The sequence below is a fragment of the Lepus europaeus genome, chromosome 9, assembly GCF_033115175.1.
Source record: "Lepus europaeus isolate LE1 chromosome 9, mLepTim1.pri, whole genome shotgun sequence".
NCBI lineage: Eukaryota > Metazoa > Chordata > Mammalia > Lagomorpha > Leporidae > Lepus > Lepus europaeus.
The window spans coordinates 24619829-24633657 of NC_084835.1; the positions used below are offsets into that span (position 1 = coordinate 24619829).

At 58.5% G+C, this 13829-nt stretch overlaps 2 protein-coding genes across 4 annotated transcripts in view; both read right to left on the reverse strand.

Moving 5' to 3' along the window:
- Window positions 1–557: 557 nt before the first annotated feature.
- TUSC2 (tumor suppressor 2, mitochondrial calcium regulator) lies at window positions 558–3729 on the reverse strand. The gene is made up of 3 exons (XM_062200952.1): window positions 2999–3729; window positions 1879–1999; window positions 558–1731 (listed from the first exon to the last, which is right to left on the reverse strand). Exons 1-3 carry the CDS (start codon window positions 3148–3150, stop codon window positions 1666–1668), a joined length of 339 nt encoding a protein of 112 aa, XP_062056936.1. The 5' UTR covers window positions 3151–3729; the 3' UTR covers window positions 558–1665.
- RASSF1 (Ras association domain family member 1) overlaps window positions 1913–13829 on the reverse strand; it is a 12791-nt gene continuing 874 nt past the window's right edge. Inside the window, exons 2-7 of one of the 3 annotated variants that reach the window (XM_062200950.1) lie at window positions 12492–12598; window positions 7041–7145; window positions 6601–6898; window positions 5225–5340; window positions 3736–4812; window positions 1913–1999 (exon numbers count right to left, since the gene is read on the reverse strand). In XM_062200950.1, coding sequence (XP_062056934.1) covers window positions 4666–4812; window positions 5225–5340; window positions 6601–6898; window positions 7041–7145; window positions 12492–12598 — 773 coding nt within the window. In that variant the 3' untranslated portion in view covers window positions 1913–1999; window positions 3736–4665. Of the gene's footprint in view, window positions 2000–3735; window positions 4813–5224; window positions 5341–6600; window positions 6899–7040; window positions 7146–11765; window positions 12012–12491; window positions 12599–13829 lie in introns of those variants that run through there. The other 2 variants (XM_062200949.1, XM_062200948.1) reach the window with 2 other exon arrangements.

A 13829-nucleotide genomic window follows, 5' to 3' on the forward strand; every position in this document is an offset into this window, starting at 1 on the left:
GGGTGCAGGTGAGAAAAGAGGTGACAGAGAGCCCGCCGGGAGTTGGTGTGGTGAATGGAACGTTGCTTTAACGTAATGAGTGGTGCGGTCCTGGGGCTGTGGGGGGTGAGAGCTGCAGGACCTGGAAGCAGGCCAGGGGTGTGGCGGCACCCACTGGGCGGCTGTTCCTGTCACGCTGGGCCTCTGAAGTCCAGGCCGGGTTCTCACTTGAAGTCAGCTGGCAATGCTGAGAGGACAGCTAGTCCGGAACTATCACTCTCCCACCGTCCACCTCAGGGCAGGCAGGTGCTGCCAATCCTGAGAGGAGAGGCCAGGTCTTCCAATTCCACAGGGAATACAGTGCACCCAACAGCAGAGAGCACCCGCCCACCTTGAGGGAACCTGCAAGGAAGTCTGTGAAGACACAGCCACCTGCTGGCCACAGCTGGGATGGCCACAGGCAGGGCTCAGGTTTGCCCTGGGTCCTTGCTGGAGACAGGGGACCTCCCAGGGTCCCCGAGCCCAGGTGGTAGATACCCGGTGTCCCCGCCCCTGAGGACGCCATTCTCATGTGCAGGATCTACAAATAACTTTATTGAACTTGAACAAATAACACAACAGTCTTCCAATGCTGGGTGCCACCCTCCCCAAGTCATTTCCCACACTCTAGAAGCACAGAGCTTACACAGTAAGGAATTAAAAAAAAAGTCATCTTTCTAGAGAAACCAGACTGCCCCAACATCATTCTGGACTAGACTATTTACAAACCTTCACATTTTAAGTATTTCTTTGCGCGTTTTCCCTCCTTTCTGTCCAGTACTTTGCCTTGTGGATCGTGCAGAGGTCCAGGGCTTCGGGGGGGTGGGGGTGGGGGGGTTACTCACAGCTCTTGTACCAGCGATCAGCCCTAGGGATTTGTCCCTTACCACAGGGTAGTAAACAGCCCCCTCCCACTTGGAGGTGGGGGGGGGGCTGCTGCAAAGGCAGAGGGGATGAGAACAGGTGGGTTGGGCAACTCCCCACAGGCACAGGTGCAGCCCCTCCTCACCCTGGCCTGTGCGCTCTCAGCTGGGGGCGGGGGGGAGGGATCAGTCTCCATTCCTATCAACAGCCTGCAAACTCTCCGTCCATCAAGGGTGGGAACAAGTGGCAGGTAGGCAGGAAGAATCGGGCTGGTGCTGCCCCCAGCCTATGTCCAACACAGGAGGAATCGAGGTAGCAAACGGCTGAAATGCTCCGACTAGAGGGAAGGGAAGTGAGGGGAAGGAAGCTCCCACTTGTGTAGCCCCCACAGCCCGGGGGCTGGAAGAAGGCAGATCTTGCTTATAAAGTGCTGTAGCTTCTAACAGGGCTGGGCCCTGGGCAAGCTTGGAAGAAAGCAGGCCAGGCAAGGAACCAGGCACCAGGCTTTCCTGATCAGTGGACGCCCTGCCATGCTTCCTGCAGGGGTGGCTGGGGAGGGTGGGCTGGTAACTCCACAAGTAGCCTTTGCCAGCCACCAACCACCTGCTCCACATACAACCTGATTTCCCAGTCAACACTGCACAGCCCTGCTCACAGCTGAAGGTGCTGGGCCAACAGTTTATTCAGGGCTGTGGCCCCACCTGGGCTCCTCACTGGAAGCTGCACCTTGAGCCTGGGGTGTCTTGCTGGGGCAGGGGTACTTGCGTCTGCTACTCCCCAGGCTCACACCTCATAGAGGATCACGGGGAAGTCCACGTGGATGCGAGGGGGGTCCAGCTTCACGAGGCCCTGCCGAGGAAACAGGCTGGTGAGGGGCAGCTCGGGGCTCCCGCTCCAGAGAGCGTTTCTGTTCCTCCCACCGCCTCCCCCAGGAGCCCCATCTGGGTCTACCTCCACACACCTGATGGAGCTCCATGACCCTGCTCAGCCCCTCACCTGAGGAATCAGATTCTTATGTACCCGCCTCAGCTTGGCCCGCTTCTGTCCATTCTTGGTGACGATTGTCTCCTCATAGAACTCGTGAGCCAGGTCCCCATCCTCATCGTAGAACATGGAGCTGGAAGGAGAGTGGAGGGGGCGGCGTTTTGGCCTGATGGTTAACCTGCTGCCTGCAGTGCCAGCATCCCGTGCGGGTGCCTATTGGAGTCCTGGCTGCTGCACGTCTGATCCAACTCCCGGCTAAGGTGCCTGGGAAAGCAGCAGGAGATAGCCCGAGTGCTTGGGCCCCTGCACCCAGGTGGGAGACCTGGAAAACACTCCTGGTTCCTGGCTTCAGACTGGCCCAGCTCCAGCCACTGTGGCCCTTGCCTTCACGCGTGACTTCTAGGTAGGTGAGGTGGTGGCCTGGGCGTGTTGGTGTCATTCCAGAAAAGACGACTGGCTCAGTGCCAAGGGCTGAGCCAGCAGATGCCTGGGCTAGGAAGGAGTAGAAACGGGGGAAGCCTGCTGCCTGTTCCACCCGAGTAGCTGATGCATCCCAATGGCCACTGGTGCGTCCGCATCAGGGGGAATGGTGTCCCTGTTTGGGCCTCTAAGGGAAGGGGCAGGCATAGGTCGGTGCTCTATCTGGAGAACGTAACCGGTGTCAATTTTTTCTTCCTCACCTTGACGCCCCAATACAAGCCCAGGCCTGCTTTCCCAGCCACTAACTACCCTTAGTAGTCCGCACCCACCCCTGCGGAAGATACGCGGTCTAAACAGAAGGTCATTCTCCCCTTGGAAGAACCGGGGGAGGGAGAGGCTAGGGGCTCTTGGCTTGCACGCTGAACTGGAAGGGATGAAAGGGAGAGGTCCTGGGGTCTCAGAGGCCTTACTTCAGCTTTCCCGTGTGGACAGACCACACAGAGCCAAGGCTCAAGCTACTCTGCCCCCAGGAAGAGCGGTCAGACCATTAGATACTGCTGGCTCGGCTTTCCCCACCCCTGGTCCGAGGGGGGCCCGAAATTTGGGAGTTGTCCTGGTTTGGGTGTAGGGTGTTGTAGCCGAGGGCGTTCCCGAGTCGCAGAACGCCCGGCCCCCCCGCCTGTCCCACCCCGGGCGGAACCCACGGCCTTACCCGCGGCGCGTGAATACGAAGGGCGGCACGGTTCGGCCTCGAGGCCGCACCAAAGCTTGCTCTGCACCCGCCGCTGCCACCTCCGGGCCGCCGCCCCCCGCCGCCGAGGCGAAGGGCCACAGCCCCCGAGCTTTGGAGCCGGTGGCGCCCATGTCAGGGCCGCCGGCGCATGGCGGACCCCGCGGCCGCTCAGCTCTCACAGTGCACTGAGAGCCACCATGCCCTGCCCCAGCCTCCGCTCGCAGGTGCCACCGCCGGCGCCGCCTTCCGCAGGCTCGGCTGTCTCCACGGAAACCTCACTTCCGCTTCCGCCGGCCACGCACGCTCCCTCTTCTGATTGGCTGCTGCGCCCATCCGTCCGTGGATTAGGGCCGCTGTCGGCTGGCTGGGGCTGGGCATCCCGGCATGCACTGCGAGACGCAGGTCCCAGCAGGCCGTGCTGTTTGCAGCAGGGGCTACTCCCTCCCAGGAAAGAGGCGGTGCTACGTGGCTCTGAAGACCCCCCAGCGCCCCGCCCCGCGCTTAGATAGGGAGCACCGACACCGAATCCCTTCCAGCTGTGCTAGGCGGGGCTGCAGGGTGCCTGTCTGCCTGGTTTTTGCTGCCGCCACTGGTGCAGAGGAAGAAACTGAGGTCTAAAGAGCTTCAAATTCAGTGTTACTTCCGAAAGCGCCAGCATTCATTCTTTGGGAAAGCACTGTGCACCAGTGAGGTGGTCCACAGCAGCAGATCCATACCTACTCGGATGCAGGGTTGGGCCAGTCTTCCTGCGCTCAGCATGCGTCCAGAAGTGATTACCCTCAGCTCCAGGTGGAGCTGGCTTCAGCCCTCCTCCAACCAGGGCTCCAAGGGAGGACTGAGCACATACCCATGCTCACGAACCTTCACGGACTGGTCCCGTGTGACTTCCGGGAAGCCGCCCCGAGACTGTATCCACCGTGGTAGCTGCGGGCCCACAGTAAGACACCAAAGTCGAGAGGATCCGCAAATCTTTATTCAGCCAATTCTCTCAGGCCGTGATGATGACTGTCCCCCACCCCATTCCCCACAGGAGGCATTCGGCTGAGGCCACCAAACATGACATACATTCACACACTTCATCAGAAATACCTGAAGGGGAGACCCCGGCTTCGACCTGCACACAGGTAAGGTCCTGGGCCCGTGCCCACATTCACACAGACCCTGCTCCCGGGCCAGCCTCCAGGGAGGAGGCACTGAGGCACTCCCTGACCTCAGGTGTGGGAGGAGTCGGAGGGCCCCCCAGAAGGAACCGTGGACTCCTCCTGGATACCTGCTTTTTCTGAGCCCCCATCGATGAAGGCCCTCACCCCTGCAAACATGACCTTGTGTGGGCTGCAAGGCCCCCAAAAGTCTCATAGTTAAGACTCAAATTAAGGCGACTTCTGTCTGTTCCGCCCCTGCTACAAGCCTAGGGCAGCCCTGGCTCCCTCCAACCCACTACAGGACCGGCTGAGGGCTGCAACGCCAGGCCCTGCTAAACCCACTGCTGGACACAGGGGGCCAGCTCCTCGGCTGTCATCTCGGCTCGTTCTCCCAGCAGGGGAGGGCCTCCCTCCGCACTCACGCCTCAGGCCCCAGGGGCCCGGTCACACTCACACAGCACACGCTGGGCGCTGCCTACTCTCCTGCCATCTGGGGGTCACGGGTCACCCCACCGGGCAGGCGTGCAGGGCCTCTTGAATCTTCTGCCGGCAGCGAGAGTACTTCTGCAGGATCCGCCGGAGGTGCTCCTCCTCCTCACGCTGCAGGATGCGCAGGAAGTTGTGCAGCTCAGGCATGCTGAAGGCATCCCACTGCGGAAGGCAGAGGTGCAGGCTCCAGCAGCCCCGCCCCAGGGAAGACCCGGACCCACACCTGCTGGGATCAGGTGTTCCCCCAGGAGGCTTGTGCCCAAACAGCCTGGACAGGAAGCCAGACCCGACCACAGAGGCAACCAAACAGGCTTTTCTCCGTGGGCCCAAAACCTTGGAGCCATAAAGATTCCAGGTAAGCAGTCTTAATGCCTGAGGGATGGGTGGGAGATGGGGGCTTCCTAGCTCCATTGGGTTTTCCACAGCACCAGGCCAACTCTCTGGCTCCTTGGGCTTGCCCTAGAACTTGGCCTGACAGGCCTGGAAGCCCTTCCCTTCGTTGCCCCTGGAGAGGCTGTACAGGGCTTGTCCCTGTTCATTAAAAGCAGGAAACTGAGCAGGGCTGGGTACTCACATTCACCTCCCCAGAGTCGTTTTCCTTCAGGATGAAGCTCAAGTCCTTCTCATTCGGTCCTGCCAGGAGCCGCAGCTGCAGGGGCTGTTCGTCATCCGCCAGCTTCCGGAAGTACACTGCAGCCCAGGCCGAGGGAAAGGGGTGTTGAGATCAGAGGTCCTGCTGCCTCCGTGGGCACAGGGGCATGCACAGCCTGGAGATCTTTAAAAAGCTCATGAAAAAATTGCTTCATTGGGACTGGTGCTGGGGCATAGCAGGTAAAGCTGCCGCCTGCAGTGCTGGCATCCCCTATGGACGCTGGTTCAAGTCCCAGCTGCTCCACTTCCAATCCAGCTCTCTGCTGTGGCCTGGGAAAGTAGACGATGACCCAAATCCTTGGGCCCCTGCACCCATGTGGAAGACCTGGGAGAAGCTCCTGGCTTCGGTTAGGCACAGATCACGCCCACTGGGGAGTGAACCAGTGGATGAAGACTTTCTCTCTGCCTCTCTTTGTGTAAAAATCTTTTTTTTAAAAAAAATGCATTTTTTAAGAAGATTTATTGGATTTACTTGAGTTACAGAGAGAGGTAAAGACAAAGAAGTCTTCCAGCCCCTGGCTCACTCCCCAGATGGCCGCAACAGCCGGAGCTATGCTGATCCGAAGCCAGGAGCTTCTTCCAAGTCTCCCACGTGGGTGCGGGGGCCCAAGCACTTGGGCCATCTTCTACTGCTTCCCAGGTCACTGCAGAGAGCTGGATCAGAAGTGGAGCAGTCCAGACTAGAACCGGTGCCCATATGGGATGCTGGCACTTCAGGCCAGGGCATTAACCCACTGTGCCACAGCGCCAGCCCCGATTTACCTTTTGAAAATACACAATGTGGGGGCTGGTGCTGTGGCGTAGCAGGTAAAGCTGCCGCCTGCAGTGCTGGCATCCCATATAGGCGCCAGTTGAAGTCCCGGCTGCTCCACTTCCGCTCTCTGCTATGGCCCGGGAGTGCAGTGGAGGATGGCCCAAGTACTTGGGCCCTGCACCCCATGGGAGACCAGGAGAAGCACCGGGTTCCTGCCTTCAGATCAGTGCGGTGCGCCGGCCACAGCACAGCGGCCATTGGAGGGTGAACCAACGGCAAAGGAAGACCTTTCTCTGTCTCTCTCACTGTCCACTCTGCCTGTCCAAAAAAAACCACAACGTGGTGCCTCAAGAAGCCCTCTTTTAAGCCTAGAGGGATTTCTTTCCCACTGTTTCTAATCACTAATGCCTCAATAAATTCGCTTTTTCTAAACTATACCTGGATTTCCAATCTCTTGTGTACCAACATAAGCTGAGCTTCTAATTCCCTTTTCCACAGACTTCCTGAAGCATCCTTACGGGGTGCGTGTCGGGGGGGAAACACACCTTGGCCATGACGCTCGGCTCGCTCAAAGAGGGCGAACTTGCGGGGGTCGTCCACCACCATGAACTTGCGGAGCAGGGCCTCGATGACCTCCCGGGCCCGGGTGTGGGACAGCACGTGCAGATGCTTGACGGCGTCCTTGGGCAGGTAGAAGGAGGTGCGGCGCTTCACGGCTGTGCCCCGCGCTGCGCCCCGGCGAGCATCCTGCAAGGACGGGGGCTTCTTGCTGGAGGGCACAGACACGGGCCGGGCCAGTTTCAGCTGGACCTTGATGAAGCCGGTGTAGGAGCCGTCCTTGTTCTAGAGAGAGAGAAACTCAACCATGACCTAGCTTCCAGGAGAGACGGAACACCCTAGGGCTAGGCTGGGTGTTGCCAAAGTGTGTGTCTGAGCCCACCACCACTGCCCCTCCGCAGACCCCCTGCCGGAGCACTGCACTCACCAGGCTCATGAAGAGGTTGCTGTTGATCTGGCCGTTGTACTCCTTGATCTTCTGCTCAACCTCAGCCTGTGAAAGATCAGGTGTCTCCCACTCCACGTGCTCGTCCTAAAGAAACAGGCCAGGGGCAGGTGTTTGGTCTAGGGGCTAAGATGCCAACTCCCCCCACCCAAGTGCCTGGATGCAAATCCAAGCTCTGTTCCCGATTTCAGATTCTTGCTAATGCAGACTCTGGGAGGCCGCAAGTGATGGCTCAAGTCCTTGGGCCCCTGACACCCATGTGGGAGACCTGCTTTGAGTTCTTGTCTCCTGACTTCAGCCTGGTCCATAGAATGGGGAGTGAAATCAACAGATGAGGAATCTCTGTTTCTTAAAGTCAAACGGGCTGGTGCTGTGGCTTAGTGGGTAAAGCTGCCACCTGCAGTGCCGGCATCCCATTTGGACACCAGTTCAAGTCTTGGTTGCTCCACTTCCAATCCAGCTCTCCGCTATGGCCTGGGAAGGCGGTGAAGATGGCCCAGGTCCTTGGGCCCCTGCACCCACGTGGGGAGACCCATAAGAAGCTCTTGGCTCTGGACTGGCGCAGCTCCAGCCACTGTGGCTAACTGGGCAATGAACCAGAGCATGGAAGAGCTCATTCTGTGTGTCCCTCCCTCCCTTTCAAATAAATTGCTCCAAAAAAAAAAAAAAAAAAAAAAAAAAAGTCAAAAAGATGAGCATTATGGACACAGGACCCTTGAATACATGGCTTCTCTGAAAAATGCTCTTGGAAATTGACTTCCTGATGTACACAGATGCCCAGAATCAGCCATCCTGGCTGGCGCTGTGGCAGAATAGGTTAAGCCTCCACCTGCAGCGCCAGCATCCATATAGGTGCAGGTTCGAGTCCTGGCTGCTCCACTTCAACTCCTGAACTCGTCACTGTTTTTTTTAAAAAAAAAAAAAAAACACTTTTAAGATTTTATTTGACAGGCAGAGTTACAGAGGTAGAGACAGAGAGAAAGGTCTTCCACCCACTGGTTCACTTGTCAGATGGCTGCAATGGCCAGAGCTGCACCAATCCAAAGCCAGGAATCAGGAGCTTCTTCCAGGTCTCCCACGTGGGTGCAGGGGCCCAAGGACTTGGGCCATCTTCTACTGCTTCCCAAGCCACAGCAGAGAGCTGGATCGGAAAGGGAGCAGCTGGGATTTGAACCGGCGCCCATATGGGATGCGGGCACTGCAGGCTGGGGCTTTAACCCGCTGTGCTACAGTGGTTACTGCTCCTGATTCTGGACACTATGAGTGGAGGCAGCAAAGGCAGAATCATGCGGCTGCTCTCCAGCACGCAACAGAGCTCCAAGGATACCACAGAATCAGGGGCAACTGAGGCCAGAGGCCAAGAAAAGATGGAGGATTCCGAGGAGGGACCCCTGCCTCAACTGCATGGCCCACCCCAGGACTCTGGCTGGCTTGGCGTCAGGATGGTTTTGGAGATGGTAGCCCTTTTTTCCACTTTGTCCCAGCCAAGGGCCAGGACCTACTGTCAAACAGGATGTGAGGGGACTGGTACGGTTCAGCGGTTCCACCACCAGCTGGCAGGAGGGTTAGAGTCATCTCGCCATCAACACCGCTGCAGGGTATCTGGAACCAGCGCTCGAGTCTCACAGTGCTGCACAGAAGGCTGCGTCAGGCCAGGCTCCACGCTGCCTGATACACAGGCCGGTGTCTGAGCAGAGCCTGTCCCACAGATGCCAAGCAGGTGGGTTCTGTGCCTCCTCTGTTGTCTGAAGCTTAGCCCAAAGAACGCAGCTGCACTACGCATTCCCCTCCTCCTCCTCCAGGGAGGGGACTCCTGTCAGAAGGGTGGAGCACTAACTTTCTCCTACCAAACTCCCTCGGCTCCACTGCATCAGCTTTCCTTCCTGTTGACGTCACACTCGTCCCAGTTGGAACGGGAGTGTCACACACAGCTGAGATCACCACGGACCAATACCATGTCCCATGGGAATTGCCATCGGGTCTCTTCTAGAATGACTGTGTGCTCAGTTAAGTACAGGGACAGCCAGGGTTCAACCTTTTGGAAAACTGGAGATCTGTAAGCTACTTAAACTAGCAGAGAAAAACTCTGGGGCCAGTGCTGTGCTGCAGTGGGTAAAGCTGCTGCCTGCAGTGCCAGCATCCCACATGGGCGCCGGTTTGAGTCCTGGCTTCTCTACTTCCGATCCAGCTCCTGGCTGATGTGCCTGGGAAAGCAGCAGATGGCTCAAGTCCTTGGGCCCCTGCACTCCTGTGAGAGACCCAGAACCACCTCCTGGCTTTGGATTGGCTCAGCTCCGGCTGTTGCAGCCATCTGGGGAATGAACCAGCAGACAGAAGACCTCTTTCTCTCTGCCTCTTCTATGTTAAACTCTTTCAAATAAATAAATAAAAGAAACTGTCAAAAGGCTGAACTCCGCCACCTCTTGACTCTGCCTTTCAAGTAAATAAAATATTAAACAAAACAAAAATAGAAACACTCTTCTTTCTAAAGCTGCTGGCCAGAAGAGAGTCCCAACAGCGTCCCCGAGGGGTGCAGAGCAGGGCCTGGGACTTCCTTTCCGCACCACGGTGCCGTGCACTGACCTATGGACTTCTTTTACACAGAAGCTGCGGCTCATTCTTTTCCAATTGGTAGTGTCTTGTGGTTCTCCCACCTTTCCACAATGGAAGATGGTTCAGGTCCCGGCTGTTCCACTTTCCATCCAGCTCCCTGCTAACTGCCCGGAAAAGCAGAGCAGGACAGCCCAAGTCCTTGTGCCCTGCACTCAACCTGGAAGCCCCCAGTGGAATTTCAGGCTCCTGTCTTCAGCCTGCCCCAGGCCCACCCATTGTAGCCATAGGGGGAGTGAACCAACAGATGGAAGTTCACTCTCTCCTCTTGCTGCAATTCTGCCTTTTTTTTTTTTTTTTTTTTTTTGCCATCTACTGTATGATTTATGTTTTCATTTATTTCTGAAGCCAGGAGCCTGGAGCTTCCTCATGGTCCTTCCATGCAGGTGCAGGGGCCCAAGCACTTGGGCCATCTTCTATTGCTTTCCCAGGCCATAGCAGAGAACTGGATAGGAAGTGGAGTAGCCAGGACTCAAACTGGCGCCAATATGGGATGCTGACAATGCAGGCCGCGTACCCACTATGCCACAGTGCCAGCCCCTGCAATTCTACCTTTCGAATAAATCAGTCTTTTTCTTAAAACTAAATTTTCTTAAGAATTATTTTATTCATTTGAAATGTACACTTAGAGATAGAGATAGAAGGAAAGAGAGAGAGGGCTTCCATCTGCTGGTTACCTCCCCAAATCCTGAGCTGGACAAGGCCAAAGGCAGGGGCCAGCAGCTTCCTCCGGGTCTCCTACATGGGTGCACGGGCCCAAGGACTTTGGCCATCCTCTACTGCTTTCCCAGGTGCATTAGCAGGGAGCTGCATTGGAAGTGGAGCAGCTGGGACTCGAACTGGAGCCCATATGGGATGCTGCTGCTGCAGGTGGCAGCTTAACCCATTATGCCACAACTTGGGTCCCAAATAAATCTTTATGGCCTGGGAAGGCAGTAGAAGATGGCCCAAGTCCTTGGGCCCCTGCACTCGCGTGGGGGACCCGGAAGAAGCTCCTGGCTTTGGATCGGCGCAGTTCCGGCCATTGCAGCCAATTGGGGAGTGAATTATCAGATGGAAGACCTGTCTTGCTATCTACCTCTCCTCTGTGTAACTCTTTCAAATAAATAAATAAATCTTTAAACAAAGAAACAAAAAGAAACGTAACAAAACCTTGCACCTAAGCTCTGGGTTGAGATTCTGGGTACGGAGAGCATCACTTATTTGCTAAGAAACTTTGAAAAACTTCATCTAAAGCATCACTCCCAATTCCATTTTGACTCCAATAAGCAATTTCCACCCCTTTTCTCCAAGGGACACTGAGTGCCACTGCCCCCACGGCTCTTTCCTGGTGCCCTGGCCCCGCTGCTCCCTGGAGGAATTCTGGAGATCTGAACCTGGTGGTTCCACCCATGACACCCAGCACTGCGGTCTCCGATAATGAGGGTACCCCGCGCCTTACAGCTTCAATCACTCTTTTCACCTCTCTTGGGGCATTTTTCCAACCTGAACAGCCTCCCCTTCCCACCTCTTGGGAGAAACGCGCTCCTAAAAGCTTCCACAAGGCTTCCTTCACACCCACCCCACCTTCCCTCCCTCCAGGTTCACCCGGAGGAGGGGGAGACTAAGAATCCCCCGAATTCTGGCAGCTGGTGCCGGGCCAGGGCCGGGGGCCTCAGCTAGCTCCGTCCAGAAGAGCCGTCGGGAGAGGCCGGACTTCCCTTCGGCGCCTCCACCCCACCCCCCACCCCCTTCTCAATTCGCGGCGAGGCCTCCTCCCCTCCCATTTCCTCCTCCAGCTCCCCCGGGGAGGGGATGGGCGCGCGCAAACGCGGAATCCAGGTGCCTGTCTACACGGCACAGTCGGCTTGAGTCAGAGGTGGGGAATGCCGCTCTCCGCTCTGCCCCAAGCCACACAGCTGCTCCTCCCGGTTCTACCGGTCAGCGACGCAGCCAGCGCGCCTCGCACCCGGCGCCGAGGCGCAGGAACCCACTTCTGACCCTAAGCCGAGAGCCCGACACGCGATGCCGCGCCACGCCACGCCGACGAGAAGCCGGGGCTGCCCACCAGCTCCCGGGCAGGGCGGCGTCCCAGGGGTCAGCACCCGCGGCCCCCACCTGGTCCCGGCGCGGCCTGCGCGCCAGCGAGGTGCGCGCCGTGAAGTACTGCTCGAGCTCCGAGTCCGAGTCCTCTTGGCTGCAGTAGCCACTGCTTGTCGTGCTGCTCCAGGTCATCTCGAACGACGGGGTCTCCGCCTCGCCCATGGCCGCGCCAGCCCGGTGCCCCCGTCCCGCGCGTCCGTCCCCGCCAACCTCCGCCCGCGGCGCGTGCGTGCGTGTACGCGTGGGTCGGTGTGCGCTTGCGCCGTCCCCCGCGCCAGCTGCAACCGTTAAGACTGAAACGTAGACAGCTGGCACCCAGCTCTTGTCTCATTGGGGGAGCAACGTGGAGGGGCGGCAACCGCTCGCGCGTCTCCGCCCAGAATGACCTCATCGCCCAGGCAGCTCCACTCAGCCCGGCCTCGGAGGCCCCGCCTCCCACGGGAGCGCGTCCGCGTGTGTGTGCGCATGTGCACCAACGTCGCCTCGGGCCCGGAAGCGGGTGGGGGACGGTGTGCGGAGTGCGCGTGCGCTGAGCCTGGCGGGCTTCGGCGGCCGTGGGATGACTGCCCGCGGAGTCGCGCCGAGACCGGACCCCGGGCCCCCCTCCAGGCCCACGCGCAGTTAGCCACTCCCTGCTGCCGGGCACTCGGCCATTAGAACGCTCGCGCTGGCCCTGGGGCTTCCTTGCCCGTCTGTGCTTCCTGCCATCCCGCCCCTTGCGCCCCTCGACCCCGCGCTCACCACGTTGGTGTCCCGCTCCAGCGCGGGTTCCCAGCCCAGGTCCCGGGGCCCGCAGCAGTCCAGGCACACGAGCGCGCGGCAGCGGTAGTGGCAGGTGAACTTGCAGTCTGCGGGAGAGGGCCGGCGGTGAGGCTCCCGCCGTGGCTCCGGGACTGAAGAGGAGCCCGGGGCTGCGGGCCGTGGCCTCCAGGCTCTGTGTAGCCGGCCTCGGTACAGCCTCTAGGGTGGATCCCGGGCGTCTGAAAGCTCCGGGCGGTTAGGGATGCAGGCCTGCTCTACAGCTGGGTCTGTAACGTCTAGCGCGGAGCCCCTCCTCCCACCACGCTCGCACTTCGAAGGAAAAACCTTTAACCCACGTCCCGTGCGTCTCCTCGGACCGCAACACCCGTCCATACTAGCGTGTGGCCTTCCCCTCCCTTCTCTGACCACTCCGGCCAGGCTTGCCTCTCCCTCCTGGAAACTGCCTGGGTTTGGGTCCTCAGCGGCGTTCTCCCTTCTCCCCACCAGCGACATTTGATGTTTGGTCCCCTGGACACGCAGGGGACACTGGACACTCTGCTGGTCTTCCACTTCCCTGCAGCTCCCCAGCCGGCCTGGAGTGCGGCCCTGCCCGGACTACAGTCGCCTGCCCCAGATCCAAGGTTCAGTCAGCACCAACCTCCCCCTGCAAGCCAGGACCTTCACAGACATCTCAGACGCACACAGCCAATGTTTAACTCACGTGCCTCCTGGCTCTCCTACCTTTGCCAGGGTTCTTCAGTAAAAATAGCCACTGTTCCCCCAGCTGTTTCAGGCAAAACCCCAAATTCACCTTGGTCCCTCCCTTCTCTCTCCACACACAAACTGTCCTGTTTCTCATCTCGGTTGCCACTTGATTTCGCCTCCAGAGCAATTTAATGTCCTCTCCCTTGTCCCCCAGCCCCACCCAGAGCCTGCACTGAATGCCTGACAGGCACCTGTGCCCGGTGCCAGGCTCTCCACCTGCACACAGGCCTGAGCCCTGCCCCCACCCCCCAGGTTTCTAAATAGGCCTCAGCAGTGATTGTCAAGCCAGGCTGCACATTGGAATAACCTGGAGGCTTTTTAAAAGAAATTACTGATGCCTGGGGCCACTTCCAGCAGCTGAAGCAGGATCCCAGCATAGGGAGCTGCAAAGCTGTAGAAGCTCCCTAGGCCATTTTAACTGGCGCACTGCCAGTGAGAAAGCAACCCCTACGGGAGGCCTGCTCAGGTGTAACAGGTTCCATGTTCACCTGGCTCACAGCCTGAAACGGGTGTTTGCTACAGACAGACTCAGGTCCCCCTGCTTGCGGGGGGACTGCCCAAGTTCCCAACATT

Excerpts from the sequence above, each read along its gene's own strand:
- TUSC2 (XM_062200952.1), bottom strand. The coding sequence starts at position 3,150 with ATGGGCGCCACCGGCTCCAAAGCTCGGGGGCTGTGGCCCTTCGCCTCG. Across the intron at positions 2,000-2,998 it reads TTCGTATTCACGCGCCGCGG|CTCCATGTTCTACGATGAGG; the intron begins GTAAGGCCGTGG and ends CTCTCCTTCCAG. Across the intron at positions 1,732-1,878 it reads ATAAGAATCTGATTCCTCAG|GGCCTCGTGAAGCTGGACCC; the intron begins GTGAGGGGCTGA and ends TTTCCTCGGCAG.